Source organism: Rhinatrema bivittatum, chromosome 3, assembly GCF_901001135.1.
Source record: "Rhinatrema bivittatum chromosome 3, aRhiBiv1.1, whole genome shotgun sequence".
Taxonomy (NCBI): domain Eukaryota; kingdom Metazoa; phylum Chordata; class Amphibia; order Gymnophiona; family Rhinatrematidae; genus Rhinatrema; species Rhinatrema bivittatum.
The window spans coordinates 548550466-548578388 of NC_042617.1; the positions used below are offsets into that span (position 1 = coordinate 548550466).

Below are 27923 nucleotides of genomic sequence, written 5' to 3' on the forward strand. Positions count from 1 at the left end.
GTCTTGTTCCTGTTCCTTGCCTCTAGTCCCTGTTTTGCTCTTTGTTCCTTGGATTGGTTTCTCGGTTCTGACTCCTTGCCTGGTACTTGACTCTGCTTGATCGCTGCCTGCCTCTTCTCCTGGACTCCTCCGATGCTGCCTCGTCTGCTGGGAAGACCTGTGCCTACGTCCTGCCGGCCCCAGCACCCAAGGGCTCAACCTGCGGGGAATGAGGGCTGGTATAGGTGAAGGTCATTTAATAGATTGACTCAGGGCCTGAACTATCAAAGGGTTTTCTCATAGGTGCAGCATGGAAGAAAACATTGAGTAAATGTACTCGTGTGTTGTACTCAGGGGAACAGTGGACCCTTGGGCCGGCCTGGAAGAGGAGAGTTCTTACTGGAAAAGCCGGGCGGCGGAACTGGAGCTGGTGATGCGAGGTCTTCACCCACGCGGACCCAGGGGCCCCCCCAGGAGGAGCCCGTAGGGGCCGGGCTGCAGGGACTTACTACCGGAGGCAGGGGAGTTGGTGGTTACTGGAACTGCGGCAGAGTAGTGGCACTAGGCAGTGGTCCTGGCCTAGGAGGCAGCAGCAGGGTTGATAGACGAAGCTAGGGAAGACAGGGGCAATCCGAAGTCGTGGCTGGCAGCGATCAGGAGTATCAGGAACAAATCGGAGTCAGGAACCAGGTATCAGCAGCAGAGCCGGAGGGCAGAGGCAAGAGAAGTCAAGAGCAGGTCTGAGGTCATGGCAGGCAGCGATCAGGAGTATCAGGAACAAACCAGAGTCAGGAACCAGGTATCAGCAGAAGCAGAACAGGAGCGCAACTAATTCACAGCATGAACCTCGTTGCAAGGCGAATCACGGGAGTCAGACGTCCGGTATAAATATTCTGCCGGCGTCTCACGTCACACCGGGGGCAGTGCGGGACCTCAAGTGCCGAGATAACGCGCGCGTGTGGCAGATGCAGTGGGCGGAGTCAGCGGAGCCTTCGGCGGCGTCCCCACGAGGAGACGCCGTGGCCATGCGGCCTACTGATCCAGAGGAACGGCGTTCCTTACCACGGCCTGGGGGAGGTAAGCAGCCTCGAGCCCGACCGAGGGGGAGGTGATCGGGAGCGCAACAGTACCCCCCTCTTACGCCCCCTCCTGCGAGGTCCAGGTTTTCCGGGATGCTCCAGATGAAATTGTTGAAGGAGAGACTTGTCCAAGATGTTTCGGGCAGGCTCCCAGGTGTTATCCTCATCTCCGCAGTTTTCCCAAGCGAGAAGGTATTCCCAGCGTCGGTTACAGAAGCGAACGTCCAGCACCTCGCGTACTTGATAAGTAGGGTCATCAGCCGTGGTGTGGACAGTGTCTTCTGGTGGCTTGCGGTGGAAGCGAGAGAGCAGAACTGGTTTGAGAAGGGAAACGTGGAACACATTGTGGATACGCATGGAAGATGGGAGCCGGAGTCGGTAGGAGACCATTCCCACCCTCTCGGCTACCCGAAATGGTCCACAAAACTTGGGCGCCAACCTTCTCGAAGGCAGTCTTAGATGAATATTCTTAGTACTTAGCCAGACGCGGTCTCCAGGGCGGAACTCTGGTGCTGGGCGACGGTGTTGGTCAGCCACTCGTTTGGCTGTGCGGGAAGCGGCAGAGAGTGTACTTTGGATGGTTTTCCACAAACCTTGTAGACGTTGGATTGACAGCTGGACCGCTGGTAAGGCCGAAGGGGAGCCAGGGGCAGAGGAGGTTTCAGCTGTCTCCCATATACGATCTGGAATGGAGAACGCCCCGTGGCGGAGTGGACCTGATTATTGTACAAGAACTCAGCCCAGGACAGAAGCTCGGCCCAATTATTTTGTTTTTCATTTGTAAAGGCTCGGAGAAATGTCTTTAGAGAACGATTCATACGTTCAGCCTGGCCATTGCTTTGGGGGTGGAAGGCTGTGGTGAAGCTGAGTTGGACTTTGAAGCATTTGCACAGGGCCTTCCAGTAGCGGGCTGTGAACTGTGGTCCACGGTCAGACACAATGTCCTGAGGGAGTCCGTGAAGGCAGAAGACGTGTTGCGTGAAGAGTACGGCCAGCTCTGGGGCTGATGGTAGTTTGGGTAGAGGCACGAAATGGGCCATTTTAGAAAAGTGGTCCACAGTGACCCAGATTACCATTTTTCCTTGCGACTGAGGCAAATCCACAATAAAATTTGTGGCAATGTGCGTCCACGGTTCCATGGGGACTGGGAGTGGCTGGGGCAGGCCCCAAGGAGCTCCGGATAGGGGTTTTTGCTTGGCACAGGTGGGGCAGGAGCTTACGTAGTTTCGAACATCTCTTCATACATTGGACCACCAGTAGTAGCGATTCAGGAGGTTTAAAGTCCTTTCTTGCCCCGCATGCCCGCCCGTCAAGGAATCGTGGGACCAGGACAGTACTTGCTTGCGCAGACGTTTGGGGACTACGGTCCTTTCCTGGGACGTGACCTTCGTGGAGCTAGCTGAATCTTGGCAGGGTCTAGGATGTATTGAGGAGGGTCTTCATCCTCCTCCGGAGCAAAGGTTCGAGAGAGTGCGTCGGCTTTGACATTTTTACAGGCGGGTCGGTACTGGAGGGAGAAGTCGAAGCGACTGAAAAAGAGGGACCATCTAGCTTGACGGGGGTTCAGTCTTTGTGCTTGAGAGAGGAACTCGAGATTCTTATGGTCCATGTAGATGGTTATAGGATGGAAAGCTCCCTCTAGCCACTGTCTCCACTCCTCGAACGCCAGTTTAATGGCTAGAAGCTCCTTGTCTCCTATGCTGTAATTACTCTCAGTGGGCGAAAATTTCTTCGAGTAGTAGGAACAAGGAAGTAGCTGACCTGCCGAGGAATGCTGGCTGAGCACGGCCCCCGACCGCGAGGTTAGAGGCATCCACCTCTACCACAAATGGTCGCTGGGGATCGGGGTGACGTAAGCATGTGTCAGCCAAAAAGGCTTGTTTGAGGTCTTCAAAGGCTTGGATAGCTGAGTCTGGCCAGGATTTAGCATCTGCCCCCTTGTGAGTTAAGGCTGTGAGAGGAGCCACTCTGCGTGAGTACTGAGGAATAAAATGTCTGTAGAAGTTGGCAAATCCTAAAAAACGTTGCAACACTTTTAGACCCGTGGGGCGAGGCCATTTGGTGATGGCTGAGACTTTCTCAGGGTCCATTCGGAAACCGGTCGAGGAAACTATATACCCCAGGAACCGCAGAGACTCACACTTGAACATGCATTTCTCCAACTTAGCGTATAGGTGATTATCCTTTAGGACTTGTAGAACCCGTCGGATGTGTCTGCGGTGGGACTCCAAATCCTTAGAATAGATTAGCACGTCATCTAGGTATACTATGACGTAGGAGTTTAGCATCTCCCTTAGCACCTCATTCATGAGGTTTTGGAAGACGGCCAGGGCATTGCAGAGTCCAAACGGCATTACCATATATTCATAATGCCCATCCCTGGTGTTAAAGGCCGTCTTCCATTCGTCACCCGGGCGGATGCGGACCAAGTTGTAGGCCCCCCTAAGGTCAAGTTTCGTAAACAGTTTGGCTCCTTGTAGCCTGTCCAGGAGCTCTGAGATCAGAGGAAGGGGGTAGCGATCTCTTCTAGTGATAGCGTTTAGGCCTCGATAGTCTATGCAGGGTCGGAGTGACCCATCCTTTTTTGCCACAAAAAAGAATCCTGCTCCAGCAGGCAATCGAGAGGGGCGGATAAAGCCCTTAGCCAGGTTTTCTGTGATGTATTGTGACATGGCTTGGGTTTCCGGGAGCAAGAGTGGGTAGACGCAACCCCGAGGAGGTGTCCTCCCTGGCAATAAGTCAATGGCGCAGTCGAAGGGTCGGTGTTGAGGGAGGATCTCGGCTTTTTCCTTGGAGAACACCTCGGCCAAGTCTCTGTAAGGTGCGGGCAGCATTACTGAGAGGTTAAGTAATGAGACTTGAGCGGGTTGGAGTCCCTTGAGGCAATGGGAGAAGCAGAATGGGCTCCATTGCGCCAGTTGGAGAGTATCCCACTGAAAGACGGGAGAGTGACGTTGTAGCCATGGTAAGCCGAGCACAATGGGGTGCACGGCTTTTTCCAGCACTAGGAAGGTGATCTCTTCAGAGTGGAGAAGACCGGTCTGGAGTGTCAAGGGCATTGTCAACTCTGATATGGTTCTGGGAAGCATGGTGCCCTGAATGGATGTGACACGTAGCGGGGGGTGTCAAGGTGTGGTTGGCAAGCGTAGCTGGCAAACCAAGTCCGTGACTATAAAGATCCCCTCAGCACCTGAGTCGATGAAGGCCAAGGTGTGGAAATACCCTCCGGGGTATCTTAGGGTCCCGGGAACAGTGCATCGAGGAGCTGTGCCGGCACAACCTAGGAGTAGCTCCCCAGAACCTCCTAGGCTCGAGCGTTTTCCGGCCATTCTTTGCAGTGCACAAGGAAGTGCCCCTTGCCGCCACAGTAGAGGCATAGTGCTAGAGTGCGACGTCTTGTCCGTTCCTCAGAGGAGAGCGGAGCGCAACCTATTTGCATAGTTTCATCTGACACGGAGGCTGTGGCGGACGTTCTGGGCGTGGACCCGAGAGCCCGGGATGAAGGAACCGGGGAGAGCAGCATAGGACTGCGGGACGGACGTCCCTCCTTGGCCCGTTGTTGCAGCCTATGGTCAACTTGACCTGCCAAGTCAATGAGATCGTTTAACTCGTCAGGAATGTCTCTGGCAGCTAGTTCGTCCTTGATACGGCTTGCCAGGCCCTCAAGGAAGATCCCTTTAAGGCAGACCTTACGCCAACCCACCTGTATGGCGAGCGTGCGAAACTCTATGGCGTAATCCGCCAAAGGCTTGGAACCTTGTCTTATTTATTTTATTTATTTATTTAAAATCTTTTCTATACCGTCGTTAAGCTAGTTGCCGTCACAACGGTTCACAATAAGGCACATAATTTAAAACTTAAATGAGTTCAGTTATATTAAACAGGTGCCATCAAATACTGTAACATAGTTTCATATTAAATAGTATTCAGTGGTTGTGATAAGTCATGTCTACTTTAAGTATATCAGCTGTAAGATAAATTAACACTTAAGTCTGGTCCTCTGTTGTTGCAATCTAATAGAGGTAAAGTAAAATAAAAATATACACACAAACACCATTCGAGTAAGCCGATGTGTGTGTGTGGGAGTTCTTCGGACTGCATCATACAATTCCCTGGATTCTACTCTTCATTCCCTTTGTGGTATGCTTGCTTAAATAGCCATGTTTTTAAACTTTTTTTGAATGCTTTGATGTCTCTTTGTGTTCTGATTTCTAAAGACATTGTGTTCCATATTATAGGTCCAGCCAGGGATAGGGCCCTATCCCTCACTTGAGTTAGTCTGGCTGTTTTTACTGAGGGAATAATTAGTAGGGCTTTGTTTGCTGATCTCAAGTTTCTATTAGGGATGTGTACGTGAAGGGCTGTGTTCAGCCATTCTGCCTTTTCGTCGTGTATTAATTTATGTATGGTGCAAAGAGTCTTGTATTGAATTCTTTGTTCAATGGGTAGCCAGTGTAGTTCAATCAGGGTTTTGGTGATATGGTCTCTTTTACTTTTGCCAGTTAAAATTCTTGCGGCTGTGTTTTGTAATACCTGTAGTGGTCTTATCGTGGTGTGGGGTAATCCTAGTAGAAGGGCATTACAGTAATCAGTGATTGAAAAAATTAATGCTTGTAGTACTGACCGGAAGTCATTTGGTGTTAGTAGTGGTTTAAGTCTTCTGAGAGTCATAAGTTTGGCGTAACCTTCTCTTACTTTTAGAGATATATGTTGTTTCATACTTAGTTCCGTATCGATAATCACTCCAAGGTTTCGTACTTTCTCTGCTAGTTGTATTTTTTGGTTGTTATTGATTGTGATTGGGTTTTGAATAATTGTGATGTTTTTTCGTTCAAGATGTAGGAATTCTGTTTTCTCTATGTTAATAACTAATTCCATCTGGTTTAATAGCTGTTTTATTATATCTAGATACATGTTGGCTAAGGTTAATGTTTCCTCAATTGAGTCATTAATTGGAAGTATTAATTGAATATCGTCAGCTGCAGCAGGTCGGAAGTAGCTGTAGTTTGACTAGTTGGTTCGTCGAAGGTCTGCCGAAGGTTCACGACAAACTGTTCCAGATTGTGCAGGAGAGGATCTGCTCGCTCCCACATGGGAGAGGCCCAATCCAGAGCTCTCCCGTCGAGTAAGGAGAAAATATAAGTCACCTTCACAGAGTCAGTAGGAAATTGGGCGGGCAACAAAGAGAACCGGACATAGCATTGATTAAGGAAACCACGGCAGGCTTTACGGTCCCCCGCAAAGCGAGTAGGCGCTGGAAGCTGGGTAATCACTTCTAAACTTGCGGTGGGAGCAGAGGGTGGTGCTGGAGATGGCTCCGGGACCGTGGCCTCAAGCCGATTGGCCAGCCGCTCCACAGTGGCGGCAAGTGCCTCGAGGCATTGTTGCTGCTGTTGCAGGCGCTGTGCCATACACGGTATGGCTTGTAAACTAGGCGTCTCCGCCGGGTCCATCGCCTTGCAAACTGTTGTACTCGGGGGAACAGTGGACCCTTGGGCCGGCCTGGAAGAGGAGAGTTCTTACTGGAAAGGCCGGGCGGCGAAACTGGAGCTGGTGATGCGAGGTCTTCACCCACGTGGACCCAGGGGCCCCCCCAGGAGGAGCCCGTAGGGGCCAGGCCGCAGGGACTTACTTCCGGAGGCAGGGGAGTTGGTGATTACTGGAACTGCGGCAGAGTAGAGGCACTAGGCAGTGGTCCTGGCCTAGGAGGCAGCAGCAGGGTTGATAGACGAAGATAGGGAAGACAGGGGCAATCCGAAGTCGTGGCTGGCAGCGATCAGGAGTATCAGGAACAAACCGGAGTCAGGAACCAGGTATCAGCAGCAGAGCCGGAGGGCAGAGGCAAGAGAAGTCAAGAGCAGGTCTGAGGTCATGGCAGGCAGCGATCAGGAGTATCAGGATCAAACCGGAGTCAGGAACCAGGTATCAGCAGAAGCAGAACAGGAGCGCAACTAATTCACAGCAGGAAAACACAGGACAACAGCAAGGGGTAGATTTTAAAAGATTGCACACACGAGTCCATGTGTGAGCGCTACCTGGCGTGCACACATGGACACACGATTTTATAACATGCGCGCGCTGGCACGCGTATGTTATAAAATGCTAGGTTTGCGCACACAAGGGGGGAGGAATTTCGCAATTATGCGCAGTGACACATCAGGCCCTTCCCCAGCTCCCTCCCAATCCACTCCAATTAAGGAGCGGACTTGAAGGGAACTTCCCAATCCCCTAGCCTGACCTCCCTCACCCTTCCCCTATCCTGCCCTCCCCCTATCCTAAACCCCCCCAAATGTCTTGTCTTACCTTTTGCGCCTGCTTCGTGTTTTACGTGTGTAGGTGACTTAAAATCCGGCCCTAAGTGTACTTGTGACAAGTGAATATACGATTAGTGTAATAAAGCAGAGGTTGCTTTATAGGAGTCCCAGGGGAGAAATTGTACAATGCAATGTACTACTCAGACATTTTTCCGATATTCTGTTCTTAGCTCTGACCTTATATAAGCAGCACTGCAAAACGGTATGTATAGAAAGGAGGAAGCAAAATTGCCTAAAAGAGTGTTTATGTGCCAGGCACAAAGCATGAGAGTAACATTCCATAGCATATACAAAGTACAAGGGAGTAAAGTTCCATAGCATATGTCCATAGATAGATAAGCAACAGCATTTTTCCTATGTCACTCTGGTTCCATCACCTACACCTGGAGGATATGCAAAACCTAAGAGTTTATGGGGGCAGTTTATGGGGGTTTCTTATCAATTGACCAGGAAAAACTAAAAAGGGAAATGCTATTATAGGCTTTCATCTAACATAGAAAATGTTCTGACCATTCACACGTGGTCCTCTGATGTGCCAAGTTTCCTTATGATCTTGTTATCTACTCATAGCCTTTGTATTTTATTTTGTAATCTATAATATATCGGGCTTGGTAGTGGGTCTGTCAGTGCTCGCCCATGTTCCCCAGCCCGCTGATAGATGGTGCTATAATATATCTGGCTTGGTAGTGGGTCCGTCAGTGCTCGCGCATGTTCCCCAGCCTGCCAGGGAGCCAGGTGGCTCCCTGGCTGCCTTGGAGGCTCAAACACGCTGTACAGCGGCCATGTCACAACACCAGCTAAAAGAGGTACTCCTGGGGGAATTCTGCACTACTTTGGAATGCAGATTTTGCACAGAATTCTTCCTTCCCACAGATTTCCTCCCTCACCTCGCCAATTTCCTCCCTCACCAGAAGACTTTAAAAAATGGAAGGACAGCGGCCATCACGGGACAGCCAGAAAATAGCAGAGGAGACCCTGGCATGCCGTGAACAGAGCGCGTCCCACAACACACACTCTGTTCGCGGCAAAGATGAAGGCCCGATGCGCCATTCACGGCAAAAAGGGAAGGCCCCAGTGTGCCGCGATCTGCGCGCCTGGGCCTTCATCTTCACCACGAACGGAGCATGTGCCGCGGGACGTGCTCCGTTCTCAGCATGCTGGGGTCTCTGCTGCTATTTTCTGCTCAAGGCGAAAATTGAAGGCCCCCATGTGCCACGAATGGCGCGCCGGGCCTTCATCTTTGCCGCGAACGGTGTGGGTCCCGTGGCATGCCAATGAGAGAGAATGTGTGTCGGGGAGGGGAGGGTGGCAGAGAGCAGGAGGGTGTGTGAGAGAGCATGTGTGTGAGAGAGGGGGGTGAAAGAGAGCATGGTTGGTAAGAGGGGGTGGGGAGGGTGTGAGAGAAAGCAAGGGAGGTAAGAGGGGGTGGGTGGGGGGATGCTTGAGTGTGGGTTTCAGAGAGAGGGAGCCTATATGAGGGGAAGGGGATGCCGGTGAGAGAATGTGTGTATGAGAGAGGAGAGGGGGTGTGGGGGAATGCGAGAGACAGCTTGGTTGGTAAGAGGGGGAGTGCGGGGGATGCTTGAATGTGGGTTTCAGAGAGGGAGCCTATATGAGGGGATGTGTGTGTGTGTGCGAGAGAGTGAGGGAGCCTGTATGAGAGTGTGTGTATGTGGAAGGGACTCTCTTACAGTGAATTTCTAGGGAAATTCTGCTCAAAATATTTAAAATTTTGTAACTTTAAGTAATAACTTTTTTCTTTCATAATTTAAAATGTAATTACTTAAGAGCATATGTGCCAATAAAAAGGCTCGCTGCCCGGGCGTAGAACGGGTACAGTTGCTGGTTAATAATTAATGTTGATATTTATTCAACAGCAAATTTCTATATGATAACATACTCATTTTAGACCTGCTACACTTGGTTGAATTTAAGTGTTCAGAACTTCATTTATTCCTTTTTGAAAGCATATATCCTGAAAAACTAGAAGTTCAGCAGTTACTGTAGGTATGCCAAGGATAGCATGAAAGCTCGTATGATTTCTTGTCTACAAGAACACGGTTTCCACCCTGGATAAATGTTGTGGAATATGTCTCAGTGAAGGTAAAGCTATTGGGAGCTTGTTATATATCTTGAGTCTAAACAAACTGTTTTTATTTTAAATCAATTCCATCAGGCACACTTAGATGAATACAAATTTTGTGCAGCATACTTTCTACCCTGATTAATAAAATATAAAACCACAGAAAATGAAACCTTTTAAAATAAGAAGTCTGAGTCTGTTTGATATGCAATCATGTGTTGCAGGCTGGAAATGTTGATGGGATGTACTCAGCTTTGGCTTTACTTACTTGCAGGTTCTCAGTTTGTCTTAGTGTAAATCAGTCTTGAAAAAAATTAATTTGTACAGTTATGTTCTTCATAATAATAGAATAAAGACCAAATGTCTTGAGATTGCTGGTTATTCATCATCCACCATTGACATCTCCTCTGGTACCTCTCCACTATTTGTTGATAACCCCCAAGGTTTGATCTGGCCCCTCCTTTCTTCCGTCTCCATAGTGTGGGCTTTCATTTTATCTCATGGCCATTCCTCTCATTGCTGTTGCAGATGGTATCCAAATCTGATTAACTTGTAAATGGTCTAGAATATAGTAATATACAGGCAAGTAAACTTTGTTATTAATTACCTATTTAATAAAAATTTCTGTCTCCCCCTTCTCTTCACTATCTTCCTCTGTATCACCTGGTTTCCTCTTAACTTTCTTCTATCACCTCATGGATTCGCTCACATGCTCTTATGTTGAAATCCTCTAAAACTTAGGTTCTCTTCTTTCCTACTAACGTTTGTTCCCTGTCCTCCATCAGGGTTTCTTTCTGGTGATTTTACTATTGCTACTACTACTACTACTACTACTACTACTACTACTACTATTTCTAAAGCACTACTAGACATACACAGCACTTACAGACTCACAGAGAATGCCCCTGTTCCATGGAACTTGTATTCTAGCCAGGACAAACATACAGGACAAATAAGAGTCTGTGGGAAGTGTTTTTATTGTAGAGAAGTACCTAGAATTTAAAAACAGCTTCAAACAGGTGAGTTTTTAAACTAAATTGGAATACAGCTACAGAAGGAACATTTATTTATTTATTTATTTATAGTTTTTTTATACCGATTTTCCTGCATAAAATGCATATCAAACCGGTTTACAATGAAACAGAATAAGCAGAATAAATAAGAATAAATAAGAATAAATAAGAATAAACATGAAGCATGTACTCAGGAAGTCTCTTCCAGCCAAATAAATGCAGAGTCAGGAGTTGTTGGTGAGGAGAAGGGCACAGATAAAAGTAACTTGATGAATGAATGGAGTTTAGTATTTATTTAACAAACTTATATTCTGCAAATTCCTCAATGTTCATAGCGAATTACGATTTCACATGCATAAAAATATTACACACAAACACAATTAAATCATAAAAACAAAAATCAATAAAAACAATTAAAACTTAACCAATTCAACAATCTGTTGGACATTACACTTTCCATAGCATTAAAAGTCTGTTTTATAAAATTAATACTTGCTACCTGAAAATGCCACACAAGCAAAAATGTCCTAACCATTTTATGGAATTTTAAATAGTCCTGCTCACTGTGGGGTAGATTTTTAAACTTGTGCAAGTGCGTGCACATGGAAATGCGATTTTACAACATGTACGCGCAGGCGCGCGCATGTTATAAAATCTGTGGTCGGTGCGCGCAAGGGGGTGCACAATTGTGCACCTTGTGTGCGCCAAACCGCGCTGCTTTCCCCCGTTCCCTCGCAGGTTGCTCCAAAATTGGAGCCGCCTCAGAGGGAACTTCCTTCCCCCCCACCCCACCTTCCATTCTCCTACCTCCCCTGCCCTATCCCCCCTACCTTTTTCTTTTTTCTTTTTTTGTTGTAAAACTTACTTCAGCCCTGGGGCTGAAGTAAGTTGCGTGCGCTGGCCGACTGGCACGCGATCCCTGACACAGCGGCAAATGGCTGCTGTGCCGGGAGCCTCTGATCCTGCCCCCTCCCCACCCCTTTTTGAAAGCCCCAGGACTTACACGAGTCCCGGAGCTTTACGCATGTTGCTGGGCCTTTTGAAAATAGGCCCGACGCGCATAAGATCGGTTACGTGCGTAAATCCGGCCCTAGTGTCTCAGTAGGCAAAGTATTCCATAGTATTGGATCCACTAATGAAAATGCTTTTGTTCTGGTTATATGACGATGAAAATCAGTAATATATGGCACCTTAAGTAGCATCTGAGATGATGAATATAAAGAATGAGCAGGTACATACCATTCAATTTTATCCTCCAAACAATAAGAATCAACATAAATCACTTTGTGTTATACTTAATAACTTAAACTGTATCCATTCGAAAATTGGTAGCCAGTGAAGCTCCTTCAGGTATAGATGGATACTCACTCTACAGTGTAATCCAAAAATTACCCACATCATTGCATTTTGCAGTATTTGTAAAACCCATTGTTAATGCTTGGGTAACCCAAAATATTCAGAATTGTAATCTACATGGTCTGTACAACTTATCTAAAATCTTCTAGCAGTAACATTCTCTTAAGGGGACTAAGTAAACGTACCCTGTAAAAGGCTAGCCGCACAACATTTTATAACTTGGGATTTTAGTTGGTCTAGAATCAATAATCAGCCCAAAATTGCAGGGCTCCCATTTTTACCGCTAGTTTAAGATTTCTGACATTAATACCCGATAGTGCTCTGGGAGGAATGTCTTTTCCCAACCACGATTAAGAATCAAGCCATTCTTTGTCATCTAATCATAGATAATGCTGAACCTGTGCAAAAAAAAGTCTCAGTAGGCAACTCCCCACAAACTGAGCTAGGAATTAGAAGTTATATATCATAACATAAAACGTATGATTTAACCTAATAAAGTCATTATCTTACCTAAGGAATAAACAAAAACTCTTAAAAAGCGCAGCAGACCCTTGGGGCACACTTATATCACTTGAATACCAATCAGAGCAGCAATCATTTTGACAAACCAGTTGCATTCTTCCCTAAAAGAAAAATTTAAACCATTGCAATACAACTCCATTTACCCCTATAGAACTTAATCTAGAAAAAAAAAATCATATGACACAGTGTCAAAAGCCGGTGATAAATCAAACTAATATTCCTCATTTATTATGCTCCAGACTACAATGAGCCTCATCTAACAATGAGAGTAACATTGTCTCAGTCCCATAATTTTTATGGAAGCCATACTTCTTTTTTTTAGAAAATGTTGCTCTCATCTATGAAATCATTTAATTGAGACACTATCCACCTGTTCAGAATCTTACAAAATTTTTTAAATGGGATGATAATTAGACATAAGGGCAGCAGATAAAGCAAGATCTTTTTGAATTGGTCCAACTATTGCTTGCTTCAAAAGGATTGGCACTTCCCCGTTAATCAAAGAAAGATTAATAATTTGAGCAAAGTATTCTCCAACAGAAGCAATCAATTTCTTAATTAGACAAAATGGATCTAAACTACATGTTGTCTTTCTAGGATGGGGAATGGTGTAGGGAGAGAGAAGAGAAGATAGGTAATGAGCTGTATTTATTAATTTTATTTATTTATTTAAATTCTTTTCCGTACCATCATTAAGTTATTTACCAGATTGCTGCTGTAAAGGGAATGCATTTAAAGACAAATATTACTTTCAAGTTCATTCATGTTTAATCACTGTAAGTAAATGTGGAGGCATTCGCAATTCTTTTCTTGCAATAGTTGTCATAAGAACATGCCATACTGGGTCAGACCAAGGGTCCATCAAGCCCAGCATCCTGTTTCCAGCAGTGGACAATCCATATGGTTAACACATTTCTGTATATTAAAACTGATCAACATGGCAACCATATTACTTTATCACTGGGACTAAAAAACACAAACATGGTTGCCTTGCCTAGTAACACATCATGTGGCTAATTTAGCATTTCAGGGCTCACTTCTTTCTTCGTCGTCTGCCCATGCAGAGAGGGGGTAATTTTCAAAAGGAGTTACATGCGTAAATGTAGCTACTATTGTAGCAATTTTCAAAAGCCATTTACTCAAGTAAAGTGCACTTATGTGAGTAAATCCTATAGACAAGTCAATGGCATATACCTCCAGCTATCAAGATTTTCTCACCATCGCAATCCCTTCTGCAGATCACATTTATCTTAGACAATTACGCCTTATTTTATGATTTGGTTTCTCAAAGAGACTATACAATTTTCTCAATGTTATTTTTCGAACCTGTTTTCCATGTTTTCCAAGTTCTATAACCTTGTTATATGTACCGCCTCTTGGCGTAATTTTTATGTTTCAATGTAAACCGATGTGATCTGTATTTTAATACAGGAACACCGGTATATAAAAATCTAAAAATAAATAAATAAATAAATATATTGTAGCAATTTTCAGAAACCCACTTACTCAGGTAAAGTGAATTTACTCCAGTAAACCTGGTTTTTACTCGAGTAAATGCTTTTTAAAATCAGGCCCAGAGGGTGTAGAAAGGGGGTTCTGAGATATGTGCAGATACTATGAGGCAAATGTTCTTCATGGAAAAGAGATTCTACAAAAAAGGGTGATAATTTGAGACTGGTGGTGGTATGGGAGTAACAGTAGATTCAGGAGTAACAAAAAGGAACAAAGATTGCTAGTGTAAAGGAGTGTACGTTAGACCCTTCTTAAAAGTCCAGGACGAAGCATTTAGATTGGTCCACCTTAAGATAGCCACGGAGAAATCCTAGTTGCATGGCAATTCCCCTGGAGAGAGGGATAAGGCAACAGGGCCCAAAGGGAAAGGGAGGCCCCAGACAAGACTTGGAGAGAACAGAAACTTTGCTAAACAACTTATGTGAGTAAATTGCTGTACTTCTGTTTCCAGCACTGCTGAAGTAAGCAGGCTTGTGTTTTGTTAATTTTTGATTGTAGTTAATAAAAACTGCAAAAGGATAGCCAGAGTCCAAACTGAATCTGTCCTCTGGTAACCCAAAGACCGCTCACAGTGTCACAGCTGAGTAGCCAAGCTCACTGAGAAATCAAGGGACCTGCATACATTGAGTAGCACCTTAGAAGTGATTAATAGTAGTAATAGACCAAATATACCATGTTCATTGATGTTGTATTCCCTTCAAATAATCCAGCTAAACTTTATTCCCAACAGACATAATATTCTGGGACTCAGACTACCAGTGCTGGTCATAATACTTAGTGCTTCCATTTAAACAACCTCAGGCACATCATGCCAATGCTTATATTCCTAGCTTTGATACTAAATTATTTGCCTTAGTCTGAAAGTGTTCTCTTTGTTAGTACTTATCAGACTTTCATTTATTAGTCAAGTTTAATAAGTTCTGACATCAGTTTCTGGAAATGGGTAACTATTCATGCTACACTTCCTATTGTAATCCCCCTTTTCCCTTGGGGTTGCCTTTGGGTGCTGCAGAGGTGATGAGTTATACTGCTACAGCCCCGGGAACAGTAAAGGTCCTCTAGGGATCACCAGCGGGGACCAAGAGAAGATTTACCAAACACAGTGTCCAGTGTCCACAATTAAGTTGGTTCCAAAATGATGAATTGATTTTGTAAATCCAAAAGAAAATCAGATAACATTTCAGAAATGATGATCCTTCACAGGTTACATTCCAGCAAAACTCAAATAATTTCCCATGTACCTTCAAATATTTCCTTGCAAATAAATCCCCAGATCAGACTTCAGTACCAAGGCTTTTGGGGCAAAATCTTTCCAGGGTCAAAACAACAAGAATCTCTCCTTTTCCTGGAGCTTCTCCAGTAGGAGTTTCACCCTTTCTCCTAGGGTTTCCTTCCTCTGGGTAGCTAAAAGGAATCTTCAGTAAATACAAAACTTTAGAATTCTTAGACCCTCAGGAATCCTTACACTCCAAAGTCTTCCTTCACTCTTCTCCTCTTTCTTTCTTTCTTTCTTGAATGCCTGTAATAGCATCTTAAATAGCTTTTCTCCAACTCATTCCCAGTGTAGAGACTGCACCTCCCCTTATATTATCCTAAACATAGAAACAGAGAAATGATGGCAGGAAAGGACCGATGGTCCATCCAGTCTGCCGAGCAAGCTTCCCATGGTAATATCTGCCGCCCCTATCCTATCTTCCACATGAATCTCTAACCCTGCAACAAGCATTATCTCATCCCCCTTAGTACCCCTCCTTACAGAGGATGCTTGCAGGAGGCAAGAGATCTGCATATTGTACAGAACTCCCTGAACTTTGGGTGAATCCTGGAAAGCAGGAACCATCCAGAAAGTTTTAGAGGCTATTGAAGCATGTTAGTGACCCTTGGTAAGGTTACACCATTATCAGGCCTGGAAAAAGACTTCCAGTAAAATTGCTGGGGTGAGAAAAGCACTACTGGAATTCAAAAAGACATGGTGAAGGCCATGATGGCCTTTAATAATTTAGAAAGCAAAAATAAAGGTGGAGATTAAGTAATGGCTGGGGCACTGTAGTAGGTAGGGAAAATAGGCTAGATGACCTTGATGGTCTTTTTCTGCCATTAAGTTTTATATATCTGTATAAAACTATTTAAAGAAAGAAGGTTATCTTCAAAATATTACTCAATTGAATCTAAAATATCAAAAAATTATTTTTCCTGTCATTTTCCACCTGGATTATTGTAATGGCCTATGTGTAGGTCTCACAATGGCTCACGCACAGGCTACAACTAGCCAAAACATAGTGGCTTGGATGGTGCTGGGTTGTTGTAGACAAACATCATCAAGATGGATGCTTTCAATATTACTCTATCTCCCTATGGCACTTCATGCTCAGTTTTTAAAATTCTGTCTTTGGTGTATAAGTATGAGAGACAATGGGCTACTTTACCTATTTAATAAACTTGAATGATATTGCCACCATTGCAACTTAGTCTCAACAGGGGGAACTACTTAAAGTGCTGTCTTGTAAAGTAGTGTGCAGGGTAGGGCAAGGGCATTTTTCAGTTGCGTCTACCATGCAACCAGCAGATATGACATGAGAAGAACTACAGTCATAAAGAAGTTGAATACATGTCTCTTCCCAGGGATGGACAGTAAGTAAGGAGTAATGACTTTGGGTGCTGAGTGAGTTTTGGGTTGTGGAAGAGTCTGCTCTGTGACTTTTCATATTGGGTATAGTTGTAGTTTTATTTTGATTTTGTTTTATTTTTATTTTTGGTTGTTTTTGGTTAGTATGTTATATTATAGTATTGTTGGAGGATTTTATATTTGATTTAGATGATGAATTTGTATAGTTATTTTTGTGTTTATGCTGTCACAGCTCAGGATGTTCTGTGATCAAAAGAGCAATATAGAAAAAGTTGTAAATAAATAAATATGTATTGGTGTTTTGTTTTGATATTTTCCTAAATTTACTTGGCTATACTTCAGGCACAGTTCCTGTTGGCCACTGATAGTAATTTAAAAGACAACTAACTACATTGATGTTATTCCATTTGATATGCCCTTTAAACATTTCAGACATTTAAATTGCTGTTTTTGCAATTAATGGAACCTTTAAACTTTATTTTAAAAATGGAACTTCAATATCATATAAGTTGAACTATCAGCAAGCACCAGTCCTGAATTTCTGCGATGATTCAGTGCACTTGAAACACCTAGCCACTAGAAAGCCTTTTAATTCCAACACCAGAATGACTTAAAAAGTTAATTTTTTTTTGTAATTATCTTGTTGGCATTAAAATCACTTTGTAATCTGCTCAAAGTCTAGAATATGGTTGAGTGCACACACACACACAAGTAGTAATCTACTAAACAAGCAAATTGCAAAAAGAGTTTAGAAGAAACAGTAAATTAGTTCTTAAAAATTGCTGACTTTGGAAATTTAGTGCACTGCTATTTTTTCAGTCACCATACAACTAGGATTGCAGTATGCTTGGTAAATTACTACATTTGCTCTCACAAGCATCATAAACATATAACATAATTTGTGACATATGATTGAATCTTAAAAGGGCAGTGGTACTTTTATTGAATTTTGGAACCTCTAACTTTGCAGTTCGAGTCCAGAAATAGAATAAATTGCTGTCTCCGTATTAAACTGCTTTCTTCAAAATAACCTTAATTTTTTTCAGAGACTTTGCCAGAACCTGAGATACAAAGGCACATGCATTAATACTTGTATCGACTTCTGGTTTGGTGAACATCAAGATTTATTATCCCTTAAGGAAATGTTGACCTCAGCTTTGCCTCATTCAGCATGTTACTCTTAAATTTTTGATGTACACCTCAGAAGTCAATATCTACTTACTATTGAACAAGACTACTTCAAAACTCACAACCAATTAGTAGAATGTCATTGTGCACTGGCCTGTAATTGCTAATGCTTATCAGCATTTATTTTCCTTTTGTTTTTAGTGGGATTGGTCGAAACTGGCCATGGGCCTCTGGAGGAAGCAGTATTCTCGCTGAATTTGGAACTTTACACTTGGAGTTTGTACATTTGAGTCATCTTTCTGGAAACCCAGTGTTTGCTGAGAAGGTTTGATCAGTTTAAAGTGACTTGATTTGTTTTTTTATTTTGTTGTTTAGAAATGTATTCTATCATTTTTGAAGAATAAGGTTTTGTTAAGCAAGGTGAGCAAGTCAAGAAATAATATCTCCAACATGACAAATGCATACAAAAAAAACCTCAAACCCTGCTCACAACAAAAGTCCATAGTAATTTGGGGAAGGGAGAAATCAAGCATGTAAAAGCAAAAAGGGTTAAAACAAGACCCCCATGCAGGAACAGGAGATCTCATTGTCTGGCAATGCAGCATCTAACAACCACAGTAGAGGGAGTTGATAGTTGGACCTCAGGTCTCGAAGCCAACCATTAGAGAGGATGCTTCAATCTGTTATTACTTTCAAAAAATGCTAATTGTGCAGGAACAAAGTAAACCTATTTTACATTGCAATACCTAACCAGACACTTAAAAGGAATTTAAAAAAGAAGAATCTGTAACGCCCTATGTGCATGAGCAGAAATTGCCTTTTGTCATGCATCAGTGGAAAACCTCCTCTCTATTTAAAGAATAACTTCCTGATCCAATCTCTATTGGGTTCCAGCACAAAATTCACAATCAGAATTTCAGGAATAGCCTGATATTCTATAGAATTTTCCAGAAGTGACATTATGTTGCCCGTCCCGGCCGCGTTGGTGCCTCGATCGGGCCTGCTCACCTCATGCTTCCCTCCACAAGCTCCGGCTCCTCTTCCCTTGGGAGGACTTCCCATAGGGGCTCCGTGTGTTCAGCCTCCTCGGCCCCCGCCCCTAGGCGCACACGTGTCCAACGTCTCCACATTTAAAGGGCCGATGATGGGAACCTCGGCCCGGACGCCCTCCGATGACGTCACTTAGTAGGTCTATAAGAGGTGAGGCCCTTTCCCCAGAACCTCGCCTTGGCAATTGGGTCGACACCTCCGGTGTAGCTAGTTGCCATCCTACATTCCTGTGTTGTTCTTGCTTCCTTGATCCTGTCTTGTTCCAGTGATCCTGCGTTTCTGTGTTCCCATGGTCCTCTCTATGTTCCAGCATCTGTCCTGATTCCTGCTCCTCGTCCTCTCTTCGTATTACCTTTTTGGACTGATACACGGTACTGACCTCTTCTTGCCTGACCATGTTTGACCGCTGCCTGGGCCTGACCTCTGCTTGCCTGACCACATTGACTGCTGCCTAGAGCTGATCTCTGCCTGCCTTTGGACCATGTTGACTGCCGCCTGGGACTGACCTCTGCTTGCCTTGACTACGCTCGGACTGATCTCGGAACTGACCCTTGCTTTTGCTGACCAACCTCGGATGGATACCCTGGCTTTGACATTTGCACTCCACTCGGAAACTCTGTTCGCTCGTCCTGTGACCACCAGACCAGCCTGCTCGGACGCTGCCCACGGCCTACCTCTGACTAGACCAGTAGGCATTGCCTATCTCGCCTGGAGGACTTTCATTTCTTGCTGCCTACCTGAGGTCTCCGGTGATCCTTGTTCGGGTCTAGTCCCTCCTCTCTTCACCAGCCACGCACCTTTGCTCATGTTGGGCACACCTCTCCCCTACCTCTCCGGGAGACCCTCTGAGGCCCACCTAAGACCAGGCGGACTGGGTACCCGAGGGCTCAACCTGCGGAATCCCCGGATTGCTATTGGCGAAGCTCCAGCTAGCCTCTGTCTCCTTGTGTGCTCAGCCTCCTGGTGGCAGGCGCTCTCTGGGTCCAACCAGAGGGCCGTACCAATCCTGCACCAGGCCAAGGGTCCACTTCCATCGCAACACATTAAGTCCAAAGAGCCAGCAGATATTGGAGATTTGTCAAACTGCTCTCCAGGTTTAAATTCTTTCTTGGAAACAAATAAAAGAAAAAAAAACCCCCTGGAAAACATTTGAGTAGTTATGGGTTTAGACCTTAAATGTTCTAAAATGGAAATATATTTATGATCAGCTGAGTGGCAAGTGCAGTGTACTGCTACATGGAGGACCTGGATTTGATTCCTGGTTCAATACTTTCATTCTCTAGACCAGCCAGGACCAGAGGTGCTGCAGAGGCAGCATTCATAACAAGTAGGGAGATGAAGTCTTGGCCATGGCTCAGTGGTGACACCTCCGAGCCAAACACAGGTCCATGTTAATCAGGCTCCATAGAGAGCTGCAGTTTGTGATCCTTGGCCGAGGTCTGTCGCTTCAGTGGATGTGCTGAGTTCAGAAGGGAATATAAAAACAGGGGAAACATAAAAAGGAAACATTTTATGTTAATCTGCTGAGTTCATTTAGACTGCAGTATTGTGGAGATACTTTTGTCAATAATCCTGCATGACACAGAATTGGGGTCTCCATGAGAATAATGGTGCATGTACACACATGCAATGCCATTCCCCGATTTATTGTGGACTGATATTGGTATGCTTACTATTCTGAAGGTAATGCCAGCAATGCCAGAAGAATAGCATAAGTGCCAGCAGCAAGTAAAGAGAGGGTCAGAGGAAAAGTCTGAATTCAAATTTCTCACATGACAATCCAAAGAGCTAATTCTTGTGTTGATCCAGCAATGTTTTGGGTTTTTTTTAAATAACTTGTTTGTGATAAGAGCCACAATCAAGTAATTGGTAGCCAAAGAGAATTAAGTAATACAGGCACATTTGTTCTTTAGAATTTCACTGAAAACTGTGGACTGAGCAGTCCATTTGACTATCTGCATCATTCACCTTCTGAACTGCATTTATCTTATTGATTAGAATGAATCCATGATCAGCCATAACCAGCAGGGTACCACAGTTCATTCTCAGCCAAAGAGAGGAGGTGCAAGGCCAGCTTTGTGGCATAGGTAGTAAAATGCTATGCACTGCCTTGCGGAAGGTCTCCAGTCAAGTCTTCTGCTTCCCGGGTTGGCCGGTGCTGAGGGTCCTGTGGAGGACCCCTGAGGGGAGGGGAGTTATGGTCCTTGCTTAAGGGTGATACCTATTAGCTGGATTCAGGGGCCCATGGTTGCAGAGTTCTAGAAGGAGCCCCTTTGCATGGTCCCTGGCACAAGACTGTCCCTGCAGTGATTGGACTAATCATAAGTTAGGAGGGTAAGTATAATGGAAGGAAAAAATCCTCCAGAAGTTTTGAATGAAGGCTCGAGGAGTTGGATCCCATCCCTGGTTTTTGATTAAGCTGGAAGAAGGAGAAGGAAACCGGGTCCAAAAAAAAAAAAGGAGGTGCAGGGTCAGATCATGCCATGTCTAGCAAAGTTCCTTACCTCTCTGTTATCTAGTGAAGTGAGGCTGGAAGCAGCTATGGGTATAGAGCAGCAGCTCAGCCTGCCATCCACAAAAGAGAGATAGGGGAGACGTTTTGAGGCAACCATCTTTGAAATGAAGATGGAGGAGCAATGTTGCTGCCTACGCCAATCAACAGAATCAGTCTAGCTATCTACCGGAAAGAAAAAAGCCACCTGAAAAATCTGATTCTGGTAGAGAAAAAGCTTAGGGGAGAGCAACGAAAGGAGATAGTCGAGCCCACATTTTAGCATAGACACCATGGCTCCAAATTATGATAAGTGTTGCAGCACTACTGCCATCCAGGCCTGCCACCACTGTCCTCTACATCCATGCTACAGGAACAACTTAAACATAAGTCAGCACAAGGCCTGTGAGTTGGTGCATGTGCTCACAGACCCTGCAACAGCCCTGCCTCTCACACAGGTTTCCGTAGTAATAGGGAGCCCATGCAGGATGAGGGGGCAGAACACCGCAGGGCCTGTGAACATGCACTCTGGCTCATGGACCCAGCACTGGCTTTTGCTCCAATTGTTGCTGCAATGCCACTGAAGAAGACAGCGGTGGCAGACCAGGATGATCACTGAAGGAAAGGAGGCATGCAATGCAGAAAGCTTGGGAGAGCTAAGAGTAGCACGTGATGTCATTACTTCTCTGTAGTGACTGTGGAAGCCTGAGGGCAGAAGTGAGTTTCTCGTGGAATGTGAACGCAGCAAGTAGGCAGAAAAATGCGGTAGGAACTCCAGAGCTTGTAAAGAGTTGTTAGTGCCATGTGGTTTGCACAAAGACTGGTGGATAACGAGAAGGTATACGGGACTGGGCCATGAACAGCTTGCGCAAGTATATTGTTGTCAAAAAGGCTAAGCGGATAAGTGGTTTCAGTCCAGAAGGATTAATCAAAATCTGGAAAGGACCTTTTTATTGTATGTGGATGCAGGATAAACCCCTGCTGCAGGAAGATCTGACTGACACCATTTCTCAGCTCTTATATGCTTTCAAGAACAGACAAGTGCAACATACCTTGATTCAGAGCTTCTGGGAAACTATTAGTCGTGAATGGAATGGAATAGACCAACTGAGTCTGGATAAGTACAGTGGGCCCTTGAGTTACGACCAACTCGGGTTACGACCAACTTTCCTGGTCTTGAGTTACAACCAAATTTTGAGTTACGAACAAAATTCTGGTTTTGACTTACGAACAGATTTTGAGTTACAACCAAAATATTTCCTGGGAGAGAGAAAGAAAGCCATAATGCCACTTTGACATGCAGAGTGTGGCGTACAAACAGAACAGTGCACTCTTGTGAAGATTTGATTATCTTCAGAGTGAGGAAACTCACCCAAAGATGAGATTTGTGCAGTGTTCTCTTGATGTTACCCAGGTAGATAATCCATATGCAGATATCGTAAAGGAACTGGTGGAGGAGGTGAAATTGTTGTTTTTGGTAGGCTAAGCACGTTTTATAACCTTTTGGTGAGTACACTAGGAAATTATTGGTGTTTCTGGTTATTACAGACATTATACAACCATTTTTTATTATAGAAATGGTTAGGTAAGGGGTGCTTTTGGGAGGTTTGGAACGCATTATGGGTATTTCCATTATTTCCTATGGAAAAAATAGTCTTGACTTACAACCAGCCCTCTGGAACCAATTGAGTTCGTAAGTCAAGGGACCACTGTATTACCTGTTGAGCCACAAGATGATGATGCAAACCTTTTGTAGCACTGAAATAAATGCGTGAGATAGCAACTTAGTAGAAGAATTTCTGAACCTGCTAATAAAGAAGCAGGATGAGAGCAAGGCCCCGATTTGGATCCAGTTTCATCTGATTGACTTCTATCTTGAAGAACTGTCTAATGTTGGAGCAGAAGAGCTCATGGTCAGTCAAAATCTGCAATTGATAGATCCATTCTGCAAAATTGCAGCTAAAACAAAAGTTCACTTTCTGATGCAGGCCATTTCCCATTGCCGTTGTGGATGAGGCACCGTTTGCCATAGAAGAGTTGATGAATGAACTGAAACTGAGCCAAGGTGATAACAAAATTGATTTAGAAGAGGATGAAGAAAAAATATTGTCCAAAAATCCTTCTCTGACAGTTTAAAGCTAAGGATGGATTAGAATCGGGGGAAGAAGCAGATGAAAATGAAAAGTATAGTTGTGAAAGCATAGGACTTGTCCAGCAATTTGATTATAAGGCTGTGGTTGACATTCTTTGAATTAGCCAGTGAAAAAATTACTCCTGCTCAGAACAGGAAGCAACTGTACACACTGGTGAAAAGGTTTTGAAATTTAGCAGAAGAGATTTTTCCACAAGTAGATTTTCCTGAAGCGGTTTCTATAGATGAAGACAAATTTATCAGCAGGCAATTTATTAAGAAGGCAGACAAAGTTTCGAAGAAGATCAAAGCTGAAAAAAGGCAAAGATTGGGATGGAAAAGAAAAATTGAGCGTCGCTGGGAAGGGAGCAGCATCAGGTGTCAGACTTCAGAAGAAAAGGGAAAGAGAGCCCATAACAATGGCCCTGAAACTGCTGCTGTCAAGAGGGCTTTGGATTCATCCAGAAGAAGCTGTGAGATGGAAACCTGCAAAAGATAAAAGAGCACAGGGACCAGCCTGGAAGGCTGTGAGAACTCAGAAAACAAGGTTCTCTGTGTTGGGCAGGAAGACAGAAGTTGCTGACTAGAGGACATTCTGGTCACTAGTATGCAAAATAAAAAGAAACAATCCAAGGGAAAGAGCATAGAAATGAATACTGAATGTACAGAAATGCAATTTGAAAATGTAAATACATTTATTTTATTATTTAGATTTATATTCCGCTTTTCACACTTTTTTTTTTCAGCGCTTCAAAGTGGATTACATTCATATACTGAGGGTATTTCCTTATCCCCAGAGGGTGTACAATCTAAGGCGTGAATTTATCAAAATGCACTAAATATCGCATGCGATAGGAAAAGGGGCATGTTTTATGGTAATAGGCAGTTTATCGCAATTTGCACTAATACCTATGTGAAGTGCTAAGATAGTGCAAATTCTTGTTGTATTTCCTACATACAACCACTTGGGGGGGACCATATTTAGCAGAGAGAGAGAGCCTCATCCTAGGTAGGCATTTATATCTCTATAGGAGGCCCACCTAGTAACTCGAGGCGAGGTTTAGGTATTAGTGTAGGGGTTAGGGGCCACTTTGACATTCAAAGTGAGACATACGAACAGAATAGTGCTCTCTTGTGAAGATTGGATGACCTTCGGAGTGAGGAAACTCACCCAAAGATGAGATTTATGCAATGTTCTCTCAACCTAGCTTGATGGACTCTCTACCTGGGTAACATCAAGTCATTTAGCACTTTGATAAATGACCCCCTAAGTTTGTACCTGAGGCAATGGAGAGTAAAGTTACTTGCCCAAGGTCACAAGGAGCGACAGCAGGACTCGAAGTTCTGAAGTTTCAGCAGATGCAGGGAGTAGCACCAAAATGAGGAAACTGAAAGTTGCTCCAGGTAAAGGGAGCGGCTTGCTTAATGGAATCTAGGGAGGGAGAAGCCATGCTCTTCAAGTTGAAAAGAAAAGAAGAGTAGGGTATAGTGCCCACACAGTCAGAATCTCTCCTGAGGAAGGAAAAGAATTATTAAGAAAGTTTTGAGCTTTGAAAACAGCAAGAAAAGCAAAATTACTAAAGCTCAGGGGTATTCTGCAGTGAAGAAAAAGAATATAGCCTGCCTCCCGTTCTGCAAACAAAATTCCATCTTTAAAAGCAGCCAGATTAAGAGAGACTTGGCCTAGAGCTCTGTTTGTAGTAGGACCAATTTTATGGAACACCTGCAATTACCTACTGATCTGACCACTTTTTGTAAACAGTTTAAGGCATATTTATTTCGAGAAATATTTGCCTAACCTTTGAAAGTGCCTCAGGTATTACATCGAGTTAAGGACATTGTCTGAATACTTTATAATCTGTTTTTGGTATGGGGTTTTTTGAGTGTTTTATGGTTTTGTATTCTGAATGTTCTAGTTGTAATCCACCTAGCACAGTTGTTTCTGCTATGGGCAGAATATAAACATTTTAAATCTGTCCAGGGCCCTGCACCCAAAGATTTCTGAGGAAGGAGGGGGACCTCCTCACCCCGTCTCCAGTGATTTCTGGAGGAGGGCCTCCCCCAGTGCCTATGGATGCCCAAATTTTAAATCTGGCCCTGTTTACAGTGGGGTAAGCACAATTAAACTCTGGAATTTGTTGCCAGAGGATGTGGTTAGTGTAGTTAGTATAGCTGTGTTTAAAAAAGGATTGGATAAGTTCTTGGAGGAGAAGTCCATTACCTGCAATTAATTAAGTTGACTTAGATAATAACCACCGGTATTACTAGCAACGGTAACATGGAATAGACTTAGTTTTTGGGTACTTGCCAGGTTCTTATGGCCTGGATTGGCCACTGTTGAAAACAGGATGCTGGGCTTGATGGACCCTTGGTTTGACCCAGTATGGCATGTTGTTATGTTCTTAGGGTAGATATCAGCTGGTCATAAATTCTATGGACAATATAAAAAATATACTCTTGAATGAATTCTCAGTGTCTCACTTAACAATCTTTGGAAAAAAAAGTTCACATGGCTCTGCTTTTCATAACATTTTTTGTTTTTCCAGAGACATATTTCTTAAAGCTGCCTCAAAAAGCTTTGTTATGTTTATCCTACATATCTAAAGATGTCCGAACATTGCATGTTCGGACATCATGTTGGGTGGTATTGTTTACATAATTGGTCAGATTCACAGATTGCTATTGGTGATATCACTGGAGTAACAGTTTTTGGCAGGGGACAGTAATGCTTTTGAGCAGCGTGCCAAAATAATCTTAACATCTATTTATAAGATGTTGGCATGCGAGACTAACAAAACTTGAATAGAAGGGGGTTCATTACTGTATGCTACAGCTAATCAGAGTAAATTAGCATCATTCCTTAATCTTCCCGAAATGATTAAAAAATACCAAGGATATCTACATCCTAACATGCATCTTGTATGCCAAAAGAATTTTTATAGTAATTATTTTAAATGATTTCAAACAAATTTTTATGGAAGAGATTGATGGTTTTAAATAGTGTGAAGGCTGTTACCATGCCGGTACTCAATGCCCCACAATTCAATATAATCATGAACCACCAACCACCTTCCTCATTATGATGTCCATGTTTTTATTACTGAGAAAAGAAAAGAAAAAAAATAATTCATAGTGAATTGTGCAAAGGTGGCATCCTATATTAACCTAATATTAGTTCATGAGATAGCAATATTCTGACATTGAGCTTAAAATATGGCATCAAAATATAAGCTTAGAAACTGGCATCAAAAGTTAATAGCTTATTTGCCCTCCCAATGAGGCCACCTTTCAGATTAAATCCTTCGTCGGGGAATTATTCTTTACTGTAATGCCAATGATCCAATGCTAAATCCAGTGTTGTAATCCTCATCTCTTTTGCTGGAAATGCTCCCTGAAAAGGTTGGTAGATATCCTTGGTATTTTCTGTTCATTTCTTACTCAATATTTTATGGACTATAATTGATTATGATTACTGTTTCTGAGTATTATATTTGTAGTTACTGTTGTTGGACTTAATACTGTGCCAAACTGCTCTTTCCAAAGTTTGTACAGTATAATATTATACAGGCAACATATTGAGGTGAGCTTGGAATTTCTTTTCAATCAGGCAAGCAGTGCCCAAACAATTAGGACTGTTTCTGTATCTTTAGGCTACAGATTATATCTCTTGGTATTGAGGAACTTTTTTCTCTCTTCATACATAGTACAAAATAGTTGCTTTTTATTAGTAATGCTGTTTTTGTCATTTTCTCCATTACTACAATGACTCATTTTCTCACATCAAACTTTGTGTTGGTTGGTCTTGGAATGAATAATATTATGTTATGATTTATGCAAAGAATATATATATAAGAAATAATTACATTAATGATAAATGTAAAGTAAGAAATTGGGGAGCAGATTCAGGGGCAGAGCTTAGTTGATTTGTATGGTCCCCACAACCAAAAAGTCATTCCACTGCCCCGATTGGCTGCATGATCATTTTAAAACTCAAATGGCCTAGTAACACCAGTGAGCTTGCCTCATGTGGCAAGATCAGCTAAGCTGAAAGTTTCTCAGAGCTGGCAATATTAAGCAAAGACCTGGAGGAGAGATGGGGAGAAGTGAAGTGCATCAGGGTGAGCCTCCTGTTGTTTAGAGGAGAAAAGAGAAGGTACTAGCAGGGGGAAAATGAGCTCCTGGAAGTCCCAATATATCATGGGTTGGCAACCTGTTGCTTAAAACCAGAGATCTTTGCTAGGCTGCATATCACGACTGCTCAGGCCAGTTTAGGTAACCCACAGAGCAGGGGCAATACAGAAACATGATGGCTGAAAATGAGAATACGGCTCATCCAGTCTGCCCATCCATCCAAATATTTTAGAATTATAATTCTCATCACTTCCTTAGAGATCCCCTGTATTTATCCATCGCTTTCTTGAATTCAGATATAGAAACATAGAAACATGATGGCAGAAAAAGACCATATTGTTAGGGTTTTGTATGTTTGTGGGCCCCTGGTCCGATGGGAGCGATGGTACCACCCTCAGGGAGGAGCACTGCGAGTCTCACCGTTGGGAGGCGAGGTCTCGGCGGGCTTCAGACACAGCTGTGGAATAGAGATTTTATTAGAAAGAGAGAAAGAGGTACTGCCCAAGGA

At 43.7% G+C, this 27923-nt stretch overlaps 1 protein-coding gene across 1 annotated transcript in view; it reads left to right on the plus strand.

Moving 5' to 3' along the window:
* MAN1A1 (mannosidase alpha class 1A member 1) overlaps positions 1 to 27923 on the plus strand; it is a 553608-nt gene that overhangs the window by 344167 nt on the left and 181518 nt on the right. Inside the window, exon 6 of the mRNA XM_029596415.1 lies at positions 17814 to 17937. Coding sequence (XP_029452275.1) covers positions 17814 to 17937 — 124 coding nt within the window. The remainder of the gene's footprint in view (positions 1 to 17813; positions 17938 to 27923) is intronic.